The 23,600-nt window shown below is 44.8% G+C and overlaps 1 protein-coding gene across 1 annotated transcript in view; it reads right to left on the reverse strand.

Moving 5' to 3' along the window:
* The window catches only part of METTL15 (methyltransferase like 15), a 277,974-nt gene that overhangs the window by 250,276 nt on the left and 4,098 nt on the right, over positions 1 to 23,600 (reverse strand). The window contains exon 2 of the mRNA XM_030200687.1: positions 15,679 to 15,962. Within this exon, the coding sequence (XP_030056547.1) occupies positions 15,679 to 15,945 (267 nt within the window). The 5' untranslated portion in view covers positions 15,946 to 15,962. The remainder of the gene's footprint in view (positions 1 to 15,678; positions 15,963 to 23,600) is intronic.

A 23,600-nucleotide genomic window follows, 5' to 3' on the forward strand; every position in this document is an offset into this window, starting at 1 on the left:
CAACAGGCAAACACATCCTCCTCCTCCAATTCGACATGTCTAGTGCACTCGACATGGTAAATCATAATATATTAAGATTACTAGATAAGTTCGGGATTGGTGGAAACATACTTAGCTGGATCAAGGGTTTCCTAACCACAAGAACATATCAAGTAAAATCAAACTCAAACATATCATTACCGTGGAATGCAGACTGCAGAGTACCACAAGGTTCACCACTATCACCGATCCTCTTCAACCTAATGATGACCCCACTAGCCAAGTCCTTACCCAACCAAGGACTTAACCCTTTCATCTATGCAGACGATGTCACAATATACATTCCTTACAAATCTAAACTGACAGAAATCACCAACGAAATCAAGACCAGCTTGAACATCATGGACTCTTGGGCAAATGCATTTCAACTAAAACTAAACAAAGAAAAAACACACTGTCTCATCCTCTCATCCCTACACAGCGCAGATAACCCCACAATTATGAACACCCCAGATTACACCCTCCCTATCTCAGACAGCCTGAAAATCCTCGGCATTACAATGGACCGCAACTGCCATGGGATAGGAGGTAGTGTTCTATTGTGGATTAAAAACTGGTTAAAAGATAGAAAACAGAGATTAGGGTTAAATGCTCAGTATTCTCAATGGAGAAGGATAGTTAGTGGGGTTCCCCAGGGCTCTGTGCTGGGACCGCTGCTTTTTAACATATTTATAAATGACCTAGAGATGGGAGTAACTAGTGAGGTAATTAAATTTGCTGATGACACAAAGTTATTCAAAATCGTTAAATCGCGGGAGGATTGTGAAAAATTACAAGCGGACCTTACGAGACTGGGAGACTGGGCGTCTAAATGGCAGATGACGTTTAATGTGAGCAAGTGCAAAGTGATGCATGTGGGAAAGAGGAACCCGAAGTATAGCTATGTCATGCAAGGTTCCACGTTAGGAGTCACTGACTAAGAAAGGGATCTCGGTGTCATCGTTGATGATACGTTGAAACCTTCTGCTCGGTGTGCTGCTGTGGCTAAGAAAGCAAATAGAATGTTAGATATTATTAGGAAAGGAATGGAAAACAAAAATGAGGATGTTTATAATGCCTTTGTATCGCTCCATGATGCGACCGCACCTCGAATATTGTGTTCAATTCTTGTCGCCGCATCTCAAAAAAGATATACATTCATATTTTCAAAGCACTTAGCCTTCCAAAGTTCTATAGGTTTCTATGGAACTTTGGAAGGCTAAGTGCTTTGAAAATGAGCCTCATAGTGGAATTAGAAAAGGTGCAGAGAAGGGCGACGAAAATGATAAAGGAGATGGGACAACTTCCCTATGAGGAAAGGCTAAAGCAGCTAGGGCTCTTCAGCTTGGAAAAAAGGCGGCTGAAGGGAGATATGATAGAGGTCTATAAAATAATGAGTGGAATTCAACGGGTAGATGTGAAGCGTCTGTTCACGCTTTCCAAAAATACTAGGACTAGGGGGCATGCATGAAGCTACAAGGTAGTAAATTTTAAAACGAATCAGAGAAATGTTTCTTCACTCAACGTGTAATTAAACTCTGGAATTCATTGTCAGAGAATGTGGTAAAGGTGGTTAGCTTAGCGGAGTTTAAAAAAAGGTTTGGACAGCTTCCTAAAGGAAAAGTCCATAGACCGTTATTAAATGGGGAAAATCCACTAATTTATGGGATAAGCAGTATAAAATGTTTTGTACATTTTTGGGATCTTGCCCGGTATCTGTGACCTGCATTGGCCACTGTTGGAAACAGGATGCTGGGCTCGATGGACCTTTGGTCTTTCCCAATATGGCAATACTTATGTAACACTAGAGAGCCAAGTGACATCCACAACAAAGAAAATGTTCCACTCAATGTGGAAACTCAAACAGGTGAAACAATTCTTCCAGAGGGGAACATTTCGCAACCTTACACAATCAATGGCACTAAGCCATGTAGACTACTGCAATGGAATTTATGCGGGATGCGAAGAACAAACCTTAAAGAAACTTCAGACCGCTCAAAACACGGCAGCCAGGCTTATCTTCGGAAAAACACGATTTGAAAGTGCAAAACCCCTTGCGAAAAACTACACTGGCTCCCAATCAAAGAACGCATTGCTTTCAAAATCTGCACTCTGGTTCACAAAATTATCTACAGTGAAGCTCCGGGATACATGACAGACTTGATCGACCTACCTAGAAACACATCTGAATCAACATGAATGTACCTAAATCTGCACTACCCAAGCTGCAAAGGACTCAAATACAAATCAACTTACACGTCCAGTTTTTCCTACATAAGCACACAACTGTGGAATGCATTACCAAAAGCCTTGAAAACTACCAACGACCACCTAAACTTCCTGAAAACACTAAAAACTAACCTGTTTAAAAAGGCATACCCTACCGATCCAACATAAATGCCTGATCTCTGCAACACAACAAAACTAAAGAACATAATGGACATAACACAACTCTTCCATTGTACGATTCCCTAGTGTGGCTGTGCCACATGAACTTTATTTTACCACAACATCACTTTGTATTTGTTTACACCGGAGTCTGTAACGCCTCTCCGGTACTATGTAAGCCACATTGAGCCTACAAATAGGTGAGAAAATGTGGGATAAAAATCTAACAAATAAATAAATAAATAAATTTTCAATAGAGATCAGAGATAAATTAATTAGGTAACTGAACCAAGTTTATAAAACGGAGGTGTTTAATTTAATACAGTTTACATGTCTGCGACTTAAGCAGAACATTATTAAAACTTTCAAAATCAAATTAATCATCCTTCAGTTCCAGTCAACCACCAGACTGAAGTTTAGGCTCAAAGAAAATTTTAAAATATACTATAAAATTTTACTGTTATTACCAAAATTAATACTCGGTTCATGATTAGTGATAAAATGAGGGTTTATCACTTTAGCAGTTCATGATGGTTAAAAATTATAGATGTAAAAAGAAAACTTCCAAAGCAAGGTTGCAGCTACCATTCAGCTACCTATGGAACTTTGGAAGGCTAAGTGCTTTGAAAATATGCCTCTAAATAATTCCTCACAATGTCACATCCAAGCCAATCATATGTACCAATATTTACAGAGGATAAGTACTCCTCTCCCTCCAATGACTATATGCAGCTATATAAATACTTTAACATATGATGAGCTCTAAAATCAGTTCTATTATAGTTTATGGCTTATTAAAACTTGCTATACTGCCCAAGCTGACTCGCAGAACTGGGCAGTTTACAATCCAAAAAACACAAAATATATTAGAGCTTCGGGCTGTGTAGTATGGCATTACTTATGTTCTTATTAGGGCCGACCATCGATTAAATGTTTTAATCGCATGGTCTGTACCGGTTAAAATCTTTGATTGCATAGCTAATCGTGTTAAGCAACCTCACTCACATCTCCTCCTGATCAGTACAAAATATAGACAGAAAGAAGCAAATTCTCAGAACTGACATATTTTAATTACTAAACTGAAAATAAAATCATTTTTCTTATCTTTGTGGTCTGGTGATTATTTTTCTAATCATCTTGTTCCGTCTCTGTGCTCTGAACTCTGTTCCCAAGACCTCCTATCTATTCACTATATCTTTTCTCTCCTTGCCCTATATTCATTTTTCACATCCAACTTTTTTCCATTTTTCTGCAACCTGCTCATGTGTATCTAGTTTCCAACTTTTCCCTTTCCCTCCATCCATGGGCTGCAAATCCTTCCTTCTCTCTTCTCTCTCTTTCCCTGTCATCTATGTGCATTTTCCCTCTCTTCCATTCTATCTTCTGTTTGTGTCCACCATCTCCCTTCTTTTATTTTTTTTCTTTCATCCCCCATTTCAGCATCTATCGCTTTCTTCCCGTGTCATCCAGCATCACCTCTTTCTCTCTTATCCCAACCATCAAGCATTGCTCCTCTCTCTCCATCATCCACCATCGACCCATCTCTTTCCTCTCACCATCCAGCATCACCTCTCCCCCCAGTGTTCAGTATCACCCATCTCTTCCCTCTCATACACCATCACCATCCAACATTACTCTGTCTCTAGGTCCCGCCCCCAACTATCTACCATCACTCCATCTCTACTCCTTTCCCCACCACCACTACCAAAAAACAAAATCATCCCTCACTGCACCACCTTTCTCTCCCTCTATCTCTCCCCACCTCCCAACTATTATTGCCTTGTCTCCCCTATATCCTGCACTGCTCCATCTTTTCCCCTCCCCATAGAGTGCACAGTTCTGTCTCTCTTCACTCCCCCATAGTGTGCACTACCCCGTCTCACCTCATTCCCATATCCTGCATTGCCCTGTCTTTCCTCATCCTCCATATCCTGAGTACCCTGTCTCTTTCCCCAGCTCCCATATCCAGCATTGCCCCGTTGTGTCTCCCTGTCCTCTCCCCCTCCCACTGGCTTGCTCATTTTAGATGGTCTAGAGCTCATATGCTGATCCCTTGCTTATCTCTTTACCGTGGCTGTAGCGGCAGCAAGCAAAAGACAGGTGCAAGGATGTGCCCCTCTGCATGTTGCCGCTGGCTCTACTGGACCCAGAATTAATTAAATTTGCTGTTGATGGATGCAAGAACTTCTGGGACAAGGAAAACTTAAATAGCCTGCACACGGAGTTCCTTGAGAGCAATATAGGGGCAACTAACTTCTAAAGAATTCAAGAACATTAGCCAATCCTGAAGAGTGGATCTTTCAGGAGAAATATGCATAGTGTTCTAACAACATAAACTATGATAACTGATATTCTTTAAACTTGTGACGAATGCCTTGACCCTTTGGAAAATGCAGATTATAAAACAAATTGAATTAAACTAGTATTACTTCAATACTACCAGAAAACCATTTGCTAAACACCCTTAATGCCATATTACCTTATCCCCCTACTTACTAAGCTGCACGGCAATGCCGACATAACCCTGTGTCGGCGCTAACGTGGCTTAGTAAACAGGGAGGTTAGTTTGGAGAAATGTAATCATTCTGAATTTCTATTTTATCATCACAGATCGACCTATGCACATGCACACATGCAGCCACCCCAACATCCTCACATTTCAAGTTCAAGTCTACTTATTTTTTGATATACCACTGATCGGCATGCCTTCTCAGGGTTTTACAATTATTCATAGGTAATATGAAAGCTGTAGAGAAGAAGCAGAACCCTCAAGAAATGGAATGGAGAAGTGGAAACGAATATTTTTCTGAACTTCCTATAATCCCAAAGCTTCCCTGAACTATTCATAAATGGATAATATAGGTAACTTCCAGTTTGTGTCATAGATCTCTTTGAACAGGTATGTTTTTACGGTAAAAGAGTCATGGACTTGATATACTGTCTTTCGGTGGTACAACCAAAATGGTTTACATAATCTATGCAGGTACTTTCTCTGTGCCTAGTGAACTCACAATCTGTTTTTGTGCCTGGCCAATACAGGATTAAGTGACTTGTCCAGGGTTACATGGAGCTGCAGTGGGAATTGAACCCAGTTCCCCAGGTTCTCAACCCACTGCCCTAACCATTTGGCTATGTCTCCATTCGATTTTAAAAAAGAAATGTGAATTCCTATCTTAAGTGAATGAGTGCATTCCAAAACACTGGACACTGGGCCAACTACAATAAGGATGGCATGTCGGATATTATCCCACCTAATGGTTCTAAATGACAGTACTACCAGGAGATTTTGGTTCACTGATCCTAGATTCCCATTGGGAAAGAATAGGATTAAATAAAGACTTATAAAAGTGGTAGGCCTAAATTATGATTTTTAGTTATTAGGATTAATTTACCCCTTTTTGAAGGTGTTCACTTAAGGAGGTGCACGGCAAGAATAAGTCAGACAAATAATAGACAGCTACAGCAGTAAAGATAGTCAAACAATACAAAGTATGGTAGAATATGCTACATTACAATGTCAACACAATAAAACATTTTTGTAAACTAAGCTCAAAACTTTGAATTGAATCATCACTGCTACGGGCAACCAATGTTCCTTGCAGAGAAGGGGGGGGGGGGGGGGGGGGGGGGGGGGGGGGGGTTACATGATCATATTTTTTCACGTTATCAGTTTTTCTGCCCACATTTTGCATCAATTGAAAACACTGGATTTCCTTGACAGGAAGTCTATAGAATAACAGGTTGCAATTAGTCCAGGTGTGAAATTACTAGGGGCTATAATCAGTATTCTTAGTGCATTGTGGTTAAACAGATTCCACACTGAGCAAATTAGTCTCAGTTTATAAAAAGCTTTTTTGGACTGCTGATATGTGGGAGTGGGAGTGAAAGGACAGTTTGGGTGTCAAACATAACCCCCAGAATTCTTAATGTAAATATTAGAGATATTTCCTTAGCGACCCTCCGGACCGATCCAGAATAGGATTGATGGGTTGTGCACGCCTACCTATATTATCCATTTATGGATAGTTCAGGGAAGCTTTGGGATTACAGGAAGTTCAGAAAAATATTCGTGTCCATTTCTCCATTCCATTTCTTGAGGGTTCTGCTTCTGCTCTACAGCTTTCCTATTACCTATGAATAATTGTAAAACCCTGAGAAGGCTTGCCGATCAGTAGTATATCAAAAAAATAAGTAGACTTGAACTTGAAATGTGAGGATGTTGGGGTGGCTGCATGTGTGCATGTGCATAGGTCGATCTGTGATAACAAAATAGAAATAGAACTATGACTCCTAGAGAGAGAGCCAGTAAGAGCCCTGGCCAGCTAGAGATAGACTCAGTATTTTCAGTCTCCAGCAGGTGCTCTCTCTTTCCTTTTGTTGGTTTTAGTAAGAACATATTGTCATGTCCCTTACCTCTACGCAAGCAGCATCCTCGGGCTGCGCGGGGTCCCGTCGACACACAGGCTTGACCTAGCACATCCCTGAGCCATGTGTGTATAGTTCTTCTTTGGCTGCAGGCTCCTTGATTGCTTTGCTTCCATGCACCTGGTTCTGCTCTCTTTCTGCCTGGCTTCCAGGCTCCTTGATTGCTTTGCTTCCATGCACCCGAGTCTCCTCTCTCTCTCTCTCTGCCTGGCTTCCCTTGCTTCTCTCCTATTGGTCTTCTGTTCCTACTTCCCCTGCTCTTGTCCTATGGCTGTGCTCCTTCTCCCTGCTGGTTCCTGCTTATGTCAGACGCCAGCACTTTATCAGCTGAGCTCTTCCCTGGGACTCCATGCTTCGGCTTCTACTTTGGTAGGTGTTACTAACTCTGTAGTCTGCTTCTTATCTACTTGTCCCTACGTTACTGACTTTGCCTGTGCCTGGATTACTCTTTTGCCTGCCGCCTGCCTACTGATGTCCGCCTGTACCTCGATTACATCTCTTGACCTGCTGCCTGCCTGGCCAATACATCCAACACCCCCGCTTCCAGCCGCCCACACCTAGGGACTCAACCTCTGGGGAACGGTGGTCAGCGCAGGTGAAACCCGTGGTTGTCCAGCCGCCAAGCAATAACCTGGTCCGAGTACTGGGCTCAGCAGTGCTCTACTTTGTACAAGAACTCACAAGTCTGCACATATTTAGGATTATTTGGGAAGGAGAGTATTTTTATTTACAGTTGCCTGGTGTTTTGGGAAATTCTGTGCACTGGTGTCTCTTATTAGTTCTGGAGACTGAGGCCATCGGGGGTCTCTCTAAGCATCAGGGGTGTTAAAACTCAGGTAGCCGAGTCCCTTCTCCAGTCCTCCCATAGTCTCCCAGCTTGACTCAGTGTTGCTGTAGGGTTTACCTACCTTGTCCTCTTCAAGGGAAGAGAGATTTTAGGCTTGGGAGAGGCAGCCGTTTATAAATATATATATACATATAGAGAGAGAGAGAGAGAGATAGTTTGTTTTCCCAAATAAAGAAATACATAAACAAATAATTCTGGCACAACACGATCAAGGCAGCTCTGTATCCAACGGTGTATGCGGCAGTGCTGTTTTTTCTGTAGCAGAGGTTCGGGCTTGGCTCCTGCTTTAAAAACAAAAAAAACAACAACAAAAAAGAACCAAAGGCTGCTTCAGCGCTTTGGAACTCTGAGCAATGGCAGGGAAACTCCGCCGGTGTGCTGTTTGTCAACACGGGGTTTAGCGGCTAACGGAGTTTGTAAATATTGCACTGCCATCGATAACTCAGAAAAGGTCGGTCCCCTCGCATTCTGCTCCAGCTTTGGCAGTGTCAGCGGTCAGTTTTTGGACCGCAGTCAGGGACGCAATTTCGCCAGTTTAGGCTGGGTAAGTGGCTCCGGTACAGCTGTCCTGGTTCTTTCAGAAGAATCAGTCCTTTCGAGGAGCTCGTAGAGAGGAAGGACACAGGAGCTTCTTTACCATCGTCCTCCCGTCCAACAAAATGAAGGTTTCCGCGGTCCGCCTCTGATTCTTTTGGGAGCTCGCTTAGCACAGTTTTATTGGAGGTGGGCCCGGATTACCTCAAATCAGTGGGCGCTAGAGGTTATTCGAGATGGGTATGCCTTAGAGTTCGCGCAGCGTCTTCCAGATGCCTTCTTGGGAGTCTCCCTGTCGTTCAGGGATACTCTGAAAAGGCTGGAAGAGCTTCTGTCTATTTGTCCTGTTCCCTCTTCAGTGCTCAGACGGGCCGTTATTCCATTTACTTTATCGTCCGAAAGAGGGATCTTTTCAGGCCGATTTTGGATCTCAAGGCTGTCAAACAAGCTCTCCAGGTATTCGCTTTCCGCATGGAGACTCTGTGTTTGATCATTGTGATGGTGCGGTCAGAGGAGATCTTGACTGCGATGGACTTGAACGGAGGCCTACCTGCACATCCCAATTAAGTCAATGCACCATCGTTTTCTTCATTTTTGAGGTTTTAGGCAAGCATTACCAGTTTTCGGGTCTGCCATTTGTTCTCGCTGCAGCTCCCCACACATCCACAAAAGTTATGGTTGTTGCAGCAGCGTTCAAGAGAGACAGCACTCTCATTCATCCTTACCTGGATGATTGGCTAATCAGGGCAAGTCTTATCAGGAGTCTGAAAGTCACGGCTCAAGTGGTTCACCTTCCGACAGTCTCTCGGTTGGGTGGTCAACTTCAGAAAGAGTCACCCTAGTGCCGTCTCAGTCACTGGACTACTCCGATACTCTGCAGGGTCACGTATTTCTCTCCCAGCCTTGAATTGCTGAAGTTAAAGACTCAAATTCAAATGTTTCTTCGCAGATTGGTGCCACGTACAAGGGATTATCTTCAAATTTGGGGCTCCAAGGCAGCGATGGGCCAGGGTACACGAGATCTTTGCAGAAGTCCCTTCTGGACGATGGTCGCCTCAGAAGGTACTCTTCTGCAGGTCAAATTGCCTCTGCAAGCTCGGGAGCGAAGCAGCCTCCGTTGGTAGTTTTGCACGGCCATCTATCCAAGGGGATGCCTTTGGATCTGCCACAATGGGTGGTAGTCACAACAGATGACAGCCTCAAGGGCTGGGAGGTCACTGTTAGGAATGGTATGTGCAGAGGCTTTGGTCTCGACTGGAGACTTCTTGCATAATTTGTTCACACTGGAGCCTGCAAAGACCTCTCTGTACTATGTAAGCCACATCGAGCCTACAAATAGGGTGGAAAATGTGGGATACAAATGTAACAAATAAATAAACCTATTGGAAACCAGAGCAATTCGGTTGGACGCTCGAAGCCATTCCATCCACTGTTAGTACGCAAATCAGTTCGCGGTGCTGTCAGACAATGGAAACTGCCTTAGCTTATGTCAATCGGCAAGGGGGGACGAGAATTTGGCAGCTGAAACTAGAGACGGCGCAGCTCATGTCTTGGGTGCAACTTCATCTAGTTGCCCTCTTGCGTCTCATGTAGTGGGAGTGAATGTTCAGGCGGGCTTTCTCAGACGCAACACTCCAGACCCAGGGGAATGGGCTCTCAGCGAATCTGCGTTTCAGGAGATTGTAGCGTGCTGGGGGCTTCGGTCATGGAACTCTCTTAGACTCGAGTCTCAACGCAAAAAGTGCCTCAATTTTTCAATCGAGGAAGAGTTCTCAAAGCAAAGGGCAATGGATACTCTTCAACCTTGGTCTTCTCTATGCTTTTCCTCCATGGCCTCTCCTGAATCGTGTGAGTCAAAAGATAGAGGCGGCACAGGGGTCGAGTAATCCTGGTGGCGCCGGACTGGCCCCGCTGGCCTTGGTATGCCGATTTTCAGTGCCTTCTTGTCAGATCTCCTCTCAGACCTGGCTCGATTTTGTCTTACAGCCTGGCTCGAGCGGGCGCGGTTGATGGAGAGGTTACTCAGCCGCGGTGGTGGCCACAATGCTTATGTCTTGGCGTAGGTCCACCTCTATGAATTATATCAGAACTTGGCAAGTTTTTCAGGCCTGGTGTGCAGATCAGGAATATCTCCCCGTTTCGAGCTTCAGTGGCACAGGACTTGGATTTTTAGAATGCGGGGTTTGATAAAGATTTCAAGTTGGGACCTTAATTTGGCTCTTTCAGTTCTCTCTAAGTTACCGTTTGAACCCTTGGGGTCCTGGTACTCTAAAGACTTGATGCTCAAGTCGGTGTTATTGGTAGCCATTGTCTCAGCCAGGAGAATTCAGAGTTGCAGGCTCTTTCCTGTCGGTCTCCATTTTTGGAATTTTCTAAGGAGCAGGTGGTCTTACAACCTTTTCCCTTCTTTTCCCTCGGTCACGTCGAGATTTCATTGTTCCAATCGGTTGTGTTACCTGTGCAAGGTCTTCCTGCGGATCGGCTGCGTCTGAGGTTAGGCTTACTTGAGTAATCAGTCATAGTCCTCTGTACACTCTTGTGTCCTGTGAGTCCATAGACTACGTCTGCCAGACAGTAAAAACCGTCACAGCATTGACATCCAGTCGCCTCCAGATAGGTCCGCACAGTGTTGAGACTCTCCAGCGCTCTTGCAAAAGTGACAGGAGGTTGTTGAATTCGTCAGCAGGTGCCTCGCTGCTCATTTCATCATCTGTTTCATCATCAGCCGTTGCCTGCATGTAAGAGCATATCTCGACATCAGTGCTGCCGTCAGCTGTTTGTATATCGTAATCAACAGCTATGTAGTGATGAAACTCCTCTTCAGTAACACTGGCTGGGATGTCAATAACCTGTTCATCTGACGCGTTTGCAACAGCTGCATCTGTTCATCCTTCTCCACATCCCTAACAAAGCTTGCCCACTTGTAGCAGTTCACAATGGTTGCCTGTGTAACATGATTCCAGGCTTTTTTCTGCATATGTAGGGAATCCAAGTGATAGATTATGAGCCAGTTCAACAGCACGTTTATCCTTGCCAGTCTGGTCATCCATAACGCTCATCAGACGACGTAGCACAAGAGCCCGATAGTGTTGTTTGAAATTGGCTATTATGCCCCGATTCATAGGTTGGATCAGAGAGGTAGTATTTAATGGCAGGAAGACCACCTTGACGTTAGACAGCCTGACATCATCACTGTGTGCAGCACAATTATCACAAAGCAACAAAATCTGACGCTTTTGTGCCCGCAATCTAGTGTCTAACTTCTTAGCCACTGCTTCCAAATTTCCCCAGTCATCCATGAATTTGCATTAGCCTCGTATGACACAAGAAGTCGCTTCACTTTCTTGAAGCAACGGGGCTGTTTGCTCTTTCCAATGACGAGTGGTTCCAACTTCTCATTGCCATCCATATTGCAGCACAAGAGGATCGTCAGTCAGTGCTTCGACGTTTTACCTCCTGTAGTTTCGGCTTGTTTGAATGCAAGTGTTCCATCAGAATTGTTCGCCATAGAGAACGTTGTTCATCAGCAGTGAAAATGTCACGAAGTGCAAAATCATTCAGAGGTTAGGAAGAACTGAAACAACACAATTTTCAGCACCAAAAGTCATCAGCGTCTTGTTTTTCACCATGCTGTTTCTTGAATTTTATGTTGTTCCTCTCCTTCCATCTTTCCAACCATCCAACAGTGGCTTTGAATTCAGTTAGTTCAAGACTTTCAGCTAGCTGATTAGCTTTCTCCATAAGCAGTAGACCACTGACAGGAAACTGTCTGCTCCTGACTTGAGAAAACCACCGAAGAAGAGCATCTTCTACCTCCTCAGCTTTTCCCGCTCGTTTTTGTTTTCGGCGTGGATTTGTATTGTTTTACCAGTCTTCCAGAAGCTGGTCTTTCTGCTTCAAGACACGTGAAATTTGACTGAGATTGACACCATATTCTTTAGCAATAGATGCTTGACATTGTTTGTTTTCTAATTTTTTAAGAAATTCTATTCGTTCAGCCAGTGTTAAAGTCTTACAGTTGCGCGACATAAGTACATAAGTAATGCCACACTGGGAAAAGACCAAGGGTCCATCGAGCCCAGCATCCTGTCCACGACAGCGGCCAATCTAGGCCAAGGGCACCTGGCAAGCTTCCCAAACGTACAAACATTCTATACACGTTATTCCTGGAATTGTGGATTTTTCCCAAGTCCATTTAGTAGCGGTTTATGGACTTCTCCTTTAGGAAACCATCTAACCCCTTTTTAAATGCTGCCAAGCTAACTGCCTTCACCACATTCTCCGGCAACAAATTCCAGAGTTTAATTACGCGTTGGGTGAAGAAAAATTTTCTCTGATTTGTTTAAATTTACTACACTGTAGTTTCATCGCATGCCCCCTAGTCCTAGTATTTTTGGAAAGGGTGAACAGACGCTTCACATCCACCTGTTCCACTCCACTCATTATTTTATATATCTCTATCATGTCTCCCCTCAGCCATCTCTTCTCCAAGCTGAAAAGCCCTAGCCTCCTTAGTCTTTCTTCAAAGGGAAGTCGTCCCATCCCTGCTATCATTTTAGTCTCCCTTCGCTGCATCTTTTCCAATTCTACTATATCTTTCTTGAGATGCGGCGACCAGAATTGAACACAATACTCAAGGTGCAGTCGCACCATGGAGCGATATAACGGAATCATAACATCCTCACACCTGTTTTCCATACCTTTCCTAATAATACCCAACATTCTATTCGCTTTCCGAGCCGCAGCAGCACACTGAGCAGAAGGTTTCAGTGTATTATCGACGACGACACCCAAATCCCTTTCTTGGTCCGTAACTCCTAACGTGGAACCTTGCATGACATAGCTATAATTCGGGTTCTTTTTTCCCACATGCATCACCTTGCACTTGCTCACATTAAACATCATCTGCCATCTAGCCACCCAGTTTCCCAGTCTCGTAAGGTCCTTCTGTAATTTTTCACAATCCTGTCGCGAGTTAACGACTTTGAATAACTTGTGTCATCAGCAAATTTAATTACCCTCGCTAGTTACTCCCATCTCTAAATCATTTATAAATATATTAAAAAGCAGCGGTCCTAGCACAGACCCCTGAGGAAACCCACTAACTACCCTTCTCCATTGTGAATACGACGACTCCAGTGTACACTCTAACAACATTCTTTTGCTAATTCTGCCTGTGGCAGTTAAGGGACGGTAAATTTGAAATCTCGTTGGTTGTCACACGCCAATCAGCTTCCGTATTCCGTGTGCGCGCTTATACAGTCTTTCCTGCAGAGGAGCAGTCTTAACCTTGCATATAAGCGAATCTTGCATTATCAGTGGTGCGCTAAACCGAAGTTTGTCCCCATATAAATTCATGGCACCAAAACGGGGCCAAAGTACAGCATGCAGTTAAACAGAGCATGCGCTTATCCGACGTGCACTTAAATGGAGTGCACTGTGTGTGTTTATATCATTACATAAATAAATACAAGAAACGCCCAAAGATAAGTGGGGCAGCCAGTTTTAGCACATTGAGCAGATGCAATTCTTATGTTTACTACGTCTTAGTAGCTGCTCAAGTTACCTGTGTCTTTCTTCTTCTGCTTTGGGACACTAATACTGAGTCTATCTACTAGCTTGGCCAGGCTCTGATTGGTTCTCTCTCTAGGGTCAGAGCTCTCAGTCTCCACCTGCTGGAAGGAGTGCACAATCCATCAGTCCTATTCTGGGCTGGTCTGGAGGGAGTAAAGGAAAGCAAATTAGCAGGTAAGAACTAATTTCTCCTTGTGTGCCATTAATGGTAAATGGACATGGTAAAGGTAAAACTTCTTTACTAGTAGAAAAGATAATAGCCTTTCATTTACCTGAGTTAAGTCTTAATTTATGTGTCTGAAACCATTAGCTACCTTGGTTAGTCCATCATTGATGGAAGTGATACCTGAAGGGTCTGATGGGTCAAAACAATCAAAAACAAAATATCAGCATACAAGAATGGTGTGAAATCTAGCGATTGGATCAAACAAGCAAGTGGCAAGACAAAGAAATTAAAGAGGGTTGGTGCTAAAATAGATCCCTAAGGTATGCTACGTAATGCAGGATAAGAAATTTCATATTGTTCCACTGAACTATGTATTTCCTCTCTGAGAGGCAGGAGATGAACCAGTGTAATAGTGCCAATTTTCCCAATTTTCTGTAGACCCTGAAGCAAAAGAGAATGATCTACCATGTCGAAGGCTGAAGAGGTCAAAACAGTAGAATAGGCTTATCTTGATCAAGTGGGTAGAGATATATGTTGTAAAACCGAATAGTACTGATTGTGTATCATGGTGACAACAGAAGCCTGACTGATGTGGATGTAATACATTGGTTTGTTCTACATAAGTAGTCAGCTATTACACTACAAACTCTCTATAAGCTTTGAAACAAATAATACATTTGCAATTGAACGATAGCCGAGATGTACTTGTTTTTATATCTTTCAGTCTGGGACAAATCTGAGTGATTGTCCACTGTTCAGGAACTATACTCATATCTGGGGTATGGGAGATCATTGCATACAGGAATGGAGCTGGAGCTAGAACTGAACCATATTGTTTAACTATTTCAGATGGAAGTGGATAATGCGCAGCTGCTGTTTGTTTGATAGTATGCAAAGTTTTATTAACTGCTATCAAGGTCAAAGACTGAATGCCGTTAAGTGTACTGCGTGAGAGTGTGTCATGGATGCCTCATCTAGGTAATGAAAACAGAAACAAATATACCCACAGAACTACTCACAGAGGAGCTCCATAGCCTCTGATACGCTAATAAACACCCTTTACTATGTGCCTTCATACTCAATTCCCCCATGCATAAATTTGTAAATGGAGGAAAGGGGAAACGCACCGGTCACACTAGAAGTGTGCACTTTTCAACTTGTTTCCTTTGTTTCTGCAGTTAGAGTTTCAATCTCAAGTTCAGCCTTGGTTTGGATTTAACAAATTGAATTATTATGTTCTTCTAAGCAGATGTGGTTTTACTGCTGCAGAGCCCAAGCAAAGAATAAGAAAGAAACTCTACATCTAATGGGCAATTCATATGTATTTCTTGTCATATATGAATGGCCTTAAACTAAAAGTTAATATCTGATAGTTAGACTATTTTCGTTGTTTTCAACAGTGCCTTAACTTACTTTCACTAAAACATTTGTTTGCTTTTTTTAAGTTTTCAATATTTTGTTGGTATGGGGTAGGGGGTCTTGTTGTTTGTGCTGCTCTTTACTTTGCAGCTTGATATCATTACTGAATTTTTTTTATTGGTTTTGCTTAAATTATTCTAAGTGGTGCTTAAGACGTCTATGTGTGTTTTACACAACTTGTAGGTGCAAATAAACTAGCAGAATATTGAAGAGTTGAATTTTTTGTTAATATAATTTGGCAAAGGGCTTGAAAGCTTCATAGAGATGATATTAAGAGGGATTGCAAAAATTTTAATATTAAGCTCACCTGTCCTTGATGAGGTGCTAAACAATTCATGACTTCATTAAGCATTGCTGGTATGTGCAATCTTTTGTTATGTTTAGATCCATCAATATCTGGAGAACTGGATGTATCTACTGACTCCTTTTCGATGATCCACTCTTGCTGCCATACTGCTGATGTGTGGGTTTTTCTTCCCCAGATGTCTACATAACTAGTATTAGGTTTAAAATTATACAAATGACGCCAAATGGACTTTCTGAAAATACTCTGCAAGCTTGAGGACTTCGGCATGCTGAAGACTGGCAAACCTTTAGAAAAAAAAAAGTGTTGAAAATTGCTTAAATATACCTGCATAGGAAAATATTTGTATAAATTTTATAAAATAACCAATGAAAACTGGCTACTATGAAGACTCAATTTGAGATGCTCCATTGCAACAGAAATCTTACTGTAGGCATCTTTTTTTTTTTCTTACTGTTTGAAAGACAATGAAAAGGTAAAATTAGGTTCTTACCTTGGTAATTTTCTTTCCTTTAGTCATAGCAGATGAAGCCATTACGTATGGGTTGTGTCCATCAACCAGCAGGGGGAGATAGAGAGCACTCAACTTTTCACAGTGCCTCATGGCCAGCCAGCTCCACTGCCTCTTCAGTATTTGAAGCTTCCAAAGCAGTATGGCAAACCGCAATGGGAATAACATGAACTTTCCTCACAGCGAACGATGGCCCCTTAACAAGGGCATGAACTCAAAAGGAGGGAATGAACACATCCTCCTGGAGGGAATAAACTCATCCTCCTTATTGTATAACTGGAGGGGATACACGCAACCTCCTGGAGGGAATAAACTCATCCTCCAAAACATAAACTGGAGGGAATGGACTCATCCTCCTATAAGTGAACATGAATCTTAAAGACTGTTTTCCAACTTTCTCCCAAGGAAGGAACGTCAGGAAAACAAAAACAGAACCTGAAACAGATTCACAGCATACAGACAATCATGCAGGGAGGGCTCATGGCTTCATCTGCTATGACTAAAGGAAAGAAAATTACCAAGGTAAGAACCTAATTGTCCCTTCCTTGTCATCAAGCAGATGAAGCCATTACGTATGGGATGTAACAAAGCAATCCCTATATAGGGTGGGAACAGGTCACACCACGCGCTAGCACTTGTGCTCCAAAACGCGCATCCCTCCTAGCAGCCACATCCAGCCTGTAATGTTGGGCAAAAGAGAGCTTAGAAGCCCATGTTGCTGCACTGCATATCTCTTGACGAGAGAGTGCTCCAGTTTCAGCCCAAGAGGAAGAAATCGCTCTGGTAGAATGCGCCTTAAAGGCTACAGGTGGAGACCGGCCGGCAAGCAGATAAGCTGAAAAGATAGTTTCTTTGAGCCAGCGGGCAATAATGGCTTTAGACGCTGGAGACCCTCTGCGAGGACCTGATAGCAAAACAAACAGATGATCATAGATCCTGAAAGAGATAGTAACTCTCGCAGATACTGCAGCAGAGTCCTGCGCACATCCAACAGGTGCAACTGCCCAAAAAATTCTGGAAACTGCTCCTTATCAAAGGAGGGCAAGAAAATAGGCTGGTTTAGGTGAAACGCTGAAACCACCTTAGGCATGAAGGAAGGCACGGTCCGAACCTTGACCCCGGACTCTGAGAACTGCAAAAATGGGTCTCTACAGGACAGCGCCTGGAGCTCTGACACCCGTCTCGCCGAAGTAATGGCCACAAGAAAAACGGCCTTTAGTTTCAACTCTTTCTCCGATGCTCGCCGAAGCGGTTCAAAAGGAGAAGCCTGCAGGGCCTTCAAAACTAGCCCCAGGTTCCAAGCTGGACAGGGTGCTGGCACGGAAGGCCGGAGCCGAAGCACCCCACTAAGAAACCGTGCCACATCTGGATAAGCAGCTAAAGACACGCCTTCAACCTTACCACGAAAGGAGGCCAACGCTGCCACTTGCACCATCCTGCAAAAAGTCCATAATAGGCGACACAGGAGCCCGCATGGGTGTGATCGCTTTTGAAGCACACCAAGACTCAAACTGGCGCCAAATCCTGGCATAAGCAACGGAAGTGGAATGCTTGCGGGCCTGCAGGAGAGTGGAAATGACTGTGTTTGAATAGCCTTTGTCCCTCAATTGCCATGCCATAAGACCAAAGCGGCAGGCGTCCTCCATGGCTACCGGGCCCTGTGACAACAGGTTCGGTACCAGAGGTAAAGGAAGGGGAGCCTCTACGAGCATCTGTCGGAGGTCTGCATACCAAGGCCTCCTGGGCCAATCCGGGGCGATGAGGACCACTTCTCCTGGGTAGAGCCGAATCCGCAGGAGCACGCGCCCTATCAAGGGCCACGGAGGGAACACATATAGTAGGCCCGGAGGCCAGGGCTGAGTCAAGGCATCTAACCCTGCCAAGCGAGGATCTCTCCGTCTGCTGAAGAAGCACGGTACTTTTAGATTTGAACTTGTCGCCATAAGATCCATCACGGGCTTGCCCCATTTGGCACATATCTGCAGGAATACTTCGTTTGCTAGTTCCCATTCTGCTGGATCGATCTGATGCCTGCTTAGATAATCGGCTTGCACGTTGCTCTGACCTGCAATGTGAGCTACCGACAGAAACCAGCTCGGTCCAGTGGCAAATCTGTTCAGCTGCGCGGCCAGTGCCCTGCACTGAGTGCCGCCTTGTTCGATTATGTAGGCCACTGCTGTCTTGTTGTCCGACATCACTGACAGCCAATCCTTCCAGGGTCACTTGAAAGGCCAGAAGCGCCTGAAACACCGTTTTCAACTCCAGGCGGTTGATGGACCACTCCGACTCCTCAGGTGTCCATAGACCCTGTGCATGCTTCCCCTTGAAAATGTGCGCCCCAGCCCTTCAGGCTGGCATCTGTCACTACTAGACACCAATCGGGGAGCGCCAGCGGCATTCCTCGCTGCAACATGCTGTCTGAGAGCCACCACTCCATGCTGAGTCGGGCCGCAGGGAGCCAAGAAAGTCTGCATTGATAATCCTGAGAAACTGGAGACCATCTTTGAAGTAGGGAATACTGTAGAGGTCTCAGGTGCGCTCTCGCCCAGGGCACCACTTCCAATGTGGCTGTCATCGATCCCAGCAGCTGGACAATGTCCCAAGCTCGTGAGCAGGGCATCCTCAGGAGCAGACGGACCTGATTCTGAAGCTTGCAGCGCCTTAGCTCGGGTAGGTATACACAGCCCGAGTCTAGTCGAACCTAGCCCCTAAATAGTCTAGAGATTGCGAGAGGGTCAGGTGACTTTTGGCCATATTGACGACCCAGCCTAGAGATTGAAGTACTGAGACCACTCTGGCTGTAGCTTGATAGCTCTCTGTTACAGAGTCTGCTCTGATGAGCCAGTCGTCTAGGTACGGGTGAACCCTGATACCTTCTCGCCTGAGCAAAGCAGCTACTACCACCATTACCTTCGAAAAGGTTCGGGGAGCTGTGGCGAGGCCAAAAGGCAAGGCCCGAAACTGGAAATGTTTTCCCAATGCCGCAAACCTCAGAAACTTCTGGGCCAAATTGGTATGTGCAAGTAAGCTTCTTTCAGGTCTAGAGACATGAGAAACTCTCCTGGCTGTACCGCAGCAATGACGGAGCACAGGGTTTCCATGTGGAAATGCCGCACTCTTAGGGCGAAAAGACCCACCTTTTCGCGGCACCACAAAGTAGATGGAGTACCGGCCGTAGCCGTGTTCGGCGGGAGGTACCGAGGACACGGCCCCTAACTGAATCAGACTTTGCAAAGTCTCCTCTACTGCCCGTTTGGCGGCAGAACTGCATCGGGACTCCACAAACACATCTCTTACGGGGGCGTTGAATTCTATTCTGTAGCCATCTCTGATCAGGTCCAGAACCCACTGAGCTGAGGAAATATTGGCCCACTCCTCGGCAAAGAGGGAAAGACGTCCTCCGATGACAGGAAGCGAGGAGGGGGCCGGCGCACCGTCATTGAGAGGGTCGCCCCTAAACTCCAGGCCTAGAGCCGGTGGCTGCGGAACGCTTGTCCGAGCGAAAGGAGTTCCTCTGCTGAAAAAACGGCACGAGAAGTGAACCCAGCAGAACGCCCCGGGCGGGTACCTTCTAGCTTCATGGAAGCGAGGTCTATAGGAGGAGTGGACCTATCTTCGGGCAAGCGCTGGGGTTTAGGATCTCCCAGGCCTTTAACAATTTTTTTTTCCAACTCCTCACCAAATAGAAGGCCTTGAAAGGGCAACTTCACCAACCTTTCCTTAGAGGCCATGTCCGCTGCCCAATGTCGTAGCCAAATAAGACAGCGAGCCGCCATTGCTACTGCCATTTGTTTAGCCGAAGCTCTGACAATATCATAAATGGCATCAGCCAAAAAGGACAAGGCCGACTCCAGCAGCGGAGCCACATCCGAGAAGGGCTCCGCTCCATCTCCGGGCTGTTCCACTGCCTGTTGCAACCACGCCAGGCAGGCTCTAGCAGCATAACAACTGCATGCAGACGCCCGAACAGTAAGACCTGCAATTTCAAAGGGCCGTTTAAGTGCTGCTTCCAGCCTACGGTCTTGTATATCCTTCAGGGCAACTCCTCCTTCTACAGGGAGGGTAGTTCTCTTTGTCACCGCAGTGACTAGGGCATCCACTTTAGGCATTGCAAAGCGAGCCAAATGCTCCTCACGCAGAGGGTATAATTGCCTCATAGCCCTGGAAACTTTCAAAGGTCCCTCGGGGTCAGCCACTGAGCGGAAAAATGCTCTTGGATGGAGTCATGCAAAGGAAAGGCTCGAGCAGGCTTTTTGGTACTAGCCATCCTAGGATTCACAGAGGAGGCCATGCCACTGTCAGGCTCTTCAATAGAAAGGACCTGTAGGGCATCTGAAATAAGCGCTGGCAGCTCATCACGGTGGAAAATCCTCACCGCGGAGGGATCATCCAGATCCTGTGGTAATTCTGCACCTGACTCTGGCTCCTCAGACCACGAAGGCCTGCCAGAACTCTCCGAATCCTCACAGCCCAACCACGGGGGGGGGGGGGGAAGGAGGTGCACCACAATCTGAAGGGGAATTAGCCCTTCTACGCATTTCTTTATGCCAATTACCAGGGAAAATAGCCTCAGCGGGCAGTCCCAGGCCAGAATCCACCGGGGGAGACAATAGAAGGGGCCTCAGACGACCCTTGAGGGAGAGCTCTTTTCAGCATGTATGCTTTATGCAATAATAACACAAAATCAGGGGAGAAAAACTTGCCCTGGGCATCCAGATCCTGTCTGGGGCTAGCCGCTCCCTGAATAGCCTCAATTCGATGTCCCCTCCCCCCCCCCCCCCCCGGGCTCTCTGTCTCTACGGAGGCCTCGCCATGTGGGGAATGTAAAATGGCGTCCGCTGCCAGCTCTGAGCGGGAAGAATCATCGCTCGCCATGCTCGGGTCGGCTCTTACGCCTGTACAGCACAATTTACAGAGCCCTGCTGCTGATTTGCGCTTGCCTCACCGGGAACAGCGCTTTACATTATCTGCAGCCATCGCCAAAAACGGCGGGAAAATTCAAAATGGCGGTTTCGCGCCAAAAACGCCCCGATCGCGGGCCCACCCTGGAGGAGTTAGAAAACACTCTTACCTCACCGGACCGAGTATCACAGCTCCGGTCCCATAGAAGAACCAAAGGAAAACCTCTGTTTCATTTTTTTTTTTTTTAACGCTTCGAGGAAAGCAGAGGTAATAAGAACTCTGGAGGCTCAGATGAGTGGGAAAGGCGAACCAATGTGCCTGCATCCACTGAGTGGGAAAGGACAGGGAAAAGCAAGCTAATATGTCCACATCCACGGGGGCATGGGTAAGGCAGGGAAAGGGCTGACCTATGTGCCTTCAAAGTGAAGCTGCTATAGCCTCTAACACCCCGGCTAACAACTGGCAAGCCAAGAGCCACCCCCAGGCAGATTTTTGATGGAGCTCGAAGAAGCTGCAGCCACCCTGCTTGGGGAGATAGAGAATACTGAAGAGGCAGTGGAGCTGGCTGGCCATGAAGCACTGTGAAAAGTTGAGTGCTCTCTATCTCCCCCTGCTGGTTGATGGACACAACCCATACATAATGGCTTCATCTGCTTGATGACAAGGAATAGTTGGCTCCAATAGGGCCAATGACCCCCACCCACAGCCCATGATCCAAAGTCCAGCAAAGGGGGCAAAACAAGCAGAAAACAGAACAGCCTATCTTGGCTGTACATTTTCCCAGTCCACTATAACACTGTAGGTAATATATACATCATCTCCGGCTTTCTTGAATTCTATTAGTTTCGTCTTCAGGATCTGGCTTCCAGGCATCCACTACCTTTTCTGTAAATAAAAGTTTCCTTATATTATTCTTAAATCAACTCCCTTCTAGGCTCGTATGATCTTTGCTCTGGAGTTTTCACACTTCTGAAATGTAATTACCACGGATCCTTTACAAAATAATTATCTGAGCAAAGGTGTATGACAATCACACTTTTATGCAGTGGGAGTCTTCCAACTAACCAAGTGCAGGTCTCTTATATTATTGAAGGGCCAATATAGCAAAGTACATTAATAAACACTGCATATATGTGCAATATCATGCAGCCTAATTGTCAATATCACAACATGCAAATTAGGCACAATCAAAATATGCAAGTATCTTACATACATTATCTTTTCATCACAAGATGAAAAGATAAATGCATGGTTAGCTTGATACAGAGCACAGTAACAGCATTTCACAAAATTAGTCTGTTGACAAGCACCACAGAATTATATATTATATCTCTAATTTAAAAGTGAAATTCTGTTTAAGCCCCTTTGAGAACTATAGTATCTGAATGAGCACTTACTGTACTTCTCTTTTTACAATGTATTTGAAACCAGACAGTATTGGAAATGTCTAACCCCCACCTGCCTGAAATATACTTAGATTTCTGCATTAAGATGATCCAGGGCTCGGTGGGAGTGGTCAAGATGGCATCGACACACCGGGAGTAGTGAGACAGACCGACGCTAGCTGTACTAAACTTTATCCCCTAAAAATATGCCCCATACAAAAAGAAAAGGGGTGATTAAAGCTATATCTTCTCCACCTCTTGCATCCTCTCCTAAACAGTGAACGTTGGATAGTTTCACACTCCAAAGCCCACCGATAAAGCCCGGAGTTGAGTTTCCGCCAGACGCCGAGGAAGGGAACCCAATGTCTTTGGAACACGAGACCACGCTTTCTCCTCCGATAGCTGGAATCCCACCATGTCCCGCCGTAACTCGAGAAGAGAAGGTAGGCCTACAGAACGCGGAAGGCACGGAGACTGGGACCTGCGGAGAGGGTTCTCTCTCAGAATTATTACGGGCGACAACTACAAACTTGGATAGGAAGAGATCTTTGAATCCCCCCATGGTGGTGACTCTTGATACTATATGGCAGACTATGGAGAATATGAAAGTCTTGATAACAAAATCTACTCAAGAAACGATGAATCTGGTATCTACAGCAGACCAACTCTCTAAATCAATGGACAAACTGAAACAAGATTTCAACGATCAGGTACAGAGATCTCAAAATGATATTTCTAATATTAAAGAAAATGTTTCAGTGCTTAGTAGAGATAATTCAAGTATACGTCAAAAAACTGAACAATTAGAAAACTATAACGCTTGAATATGAGGATTTTGAACTTTCCAAGACCAGTAGGAATTTTTCCCCTTGAGCTATTTAAAAACTATCTTGTTGAAATTTTGAAGATTTCTCCTCAAAATATTCCTCCAATAAATAAAATATACTTTTTACCTGTAAAAAAAAAAAAATCAAGAAGGGATTCCTGAAGCGTTGGAACGAGAGAAATCTGAAGAATTAAAAGATATCATTGATTCTAGAGGACTCACTAACTGAAGTAACTAATAAAACTACACTCTTGATCTCATTTGTTTTTGAGCAAGACTTGAACGCCATATTGAAGTTGTA

Source organism: Microcaecilia unicolor, chromosome 4 (genome assembly GCF_901765095.1).
Source record: "Microcaecilia unicolor chromosome 4, aMicUni1.1, whole genome shotgun sequence".
NCBI lineage: Eukaryota > Metazoa > Chordata > Amphibia > Gymnophiona > Siphonopidae > Microcaecilia > Microcaecilia unicolor.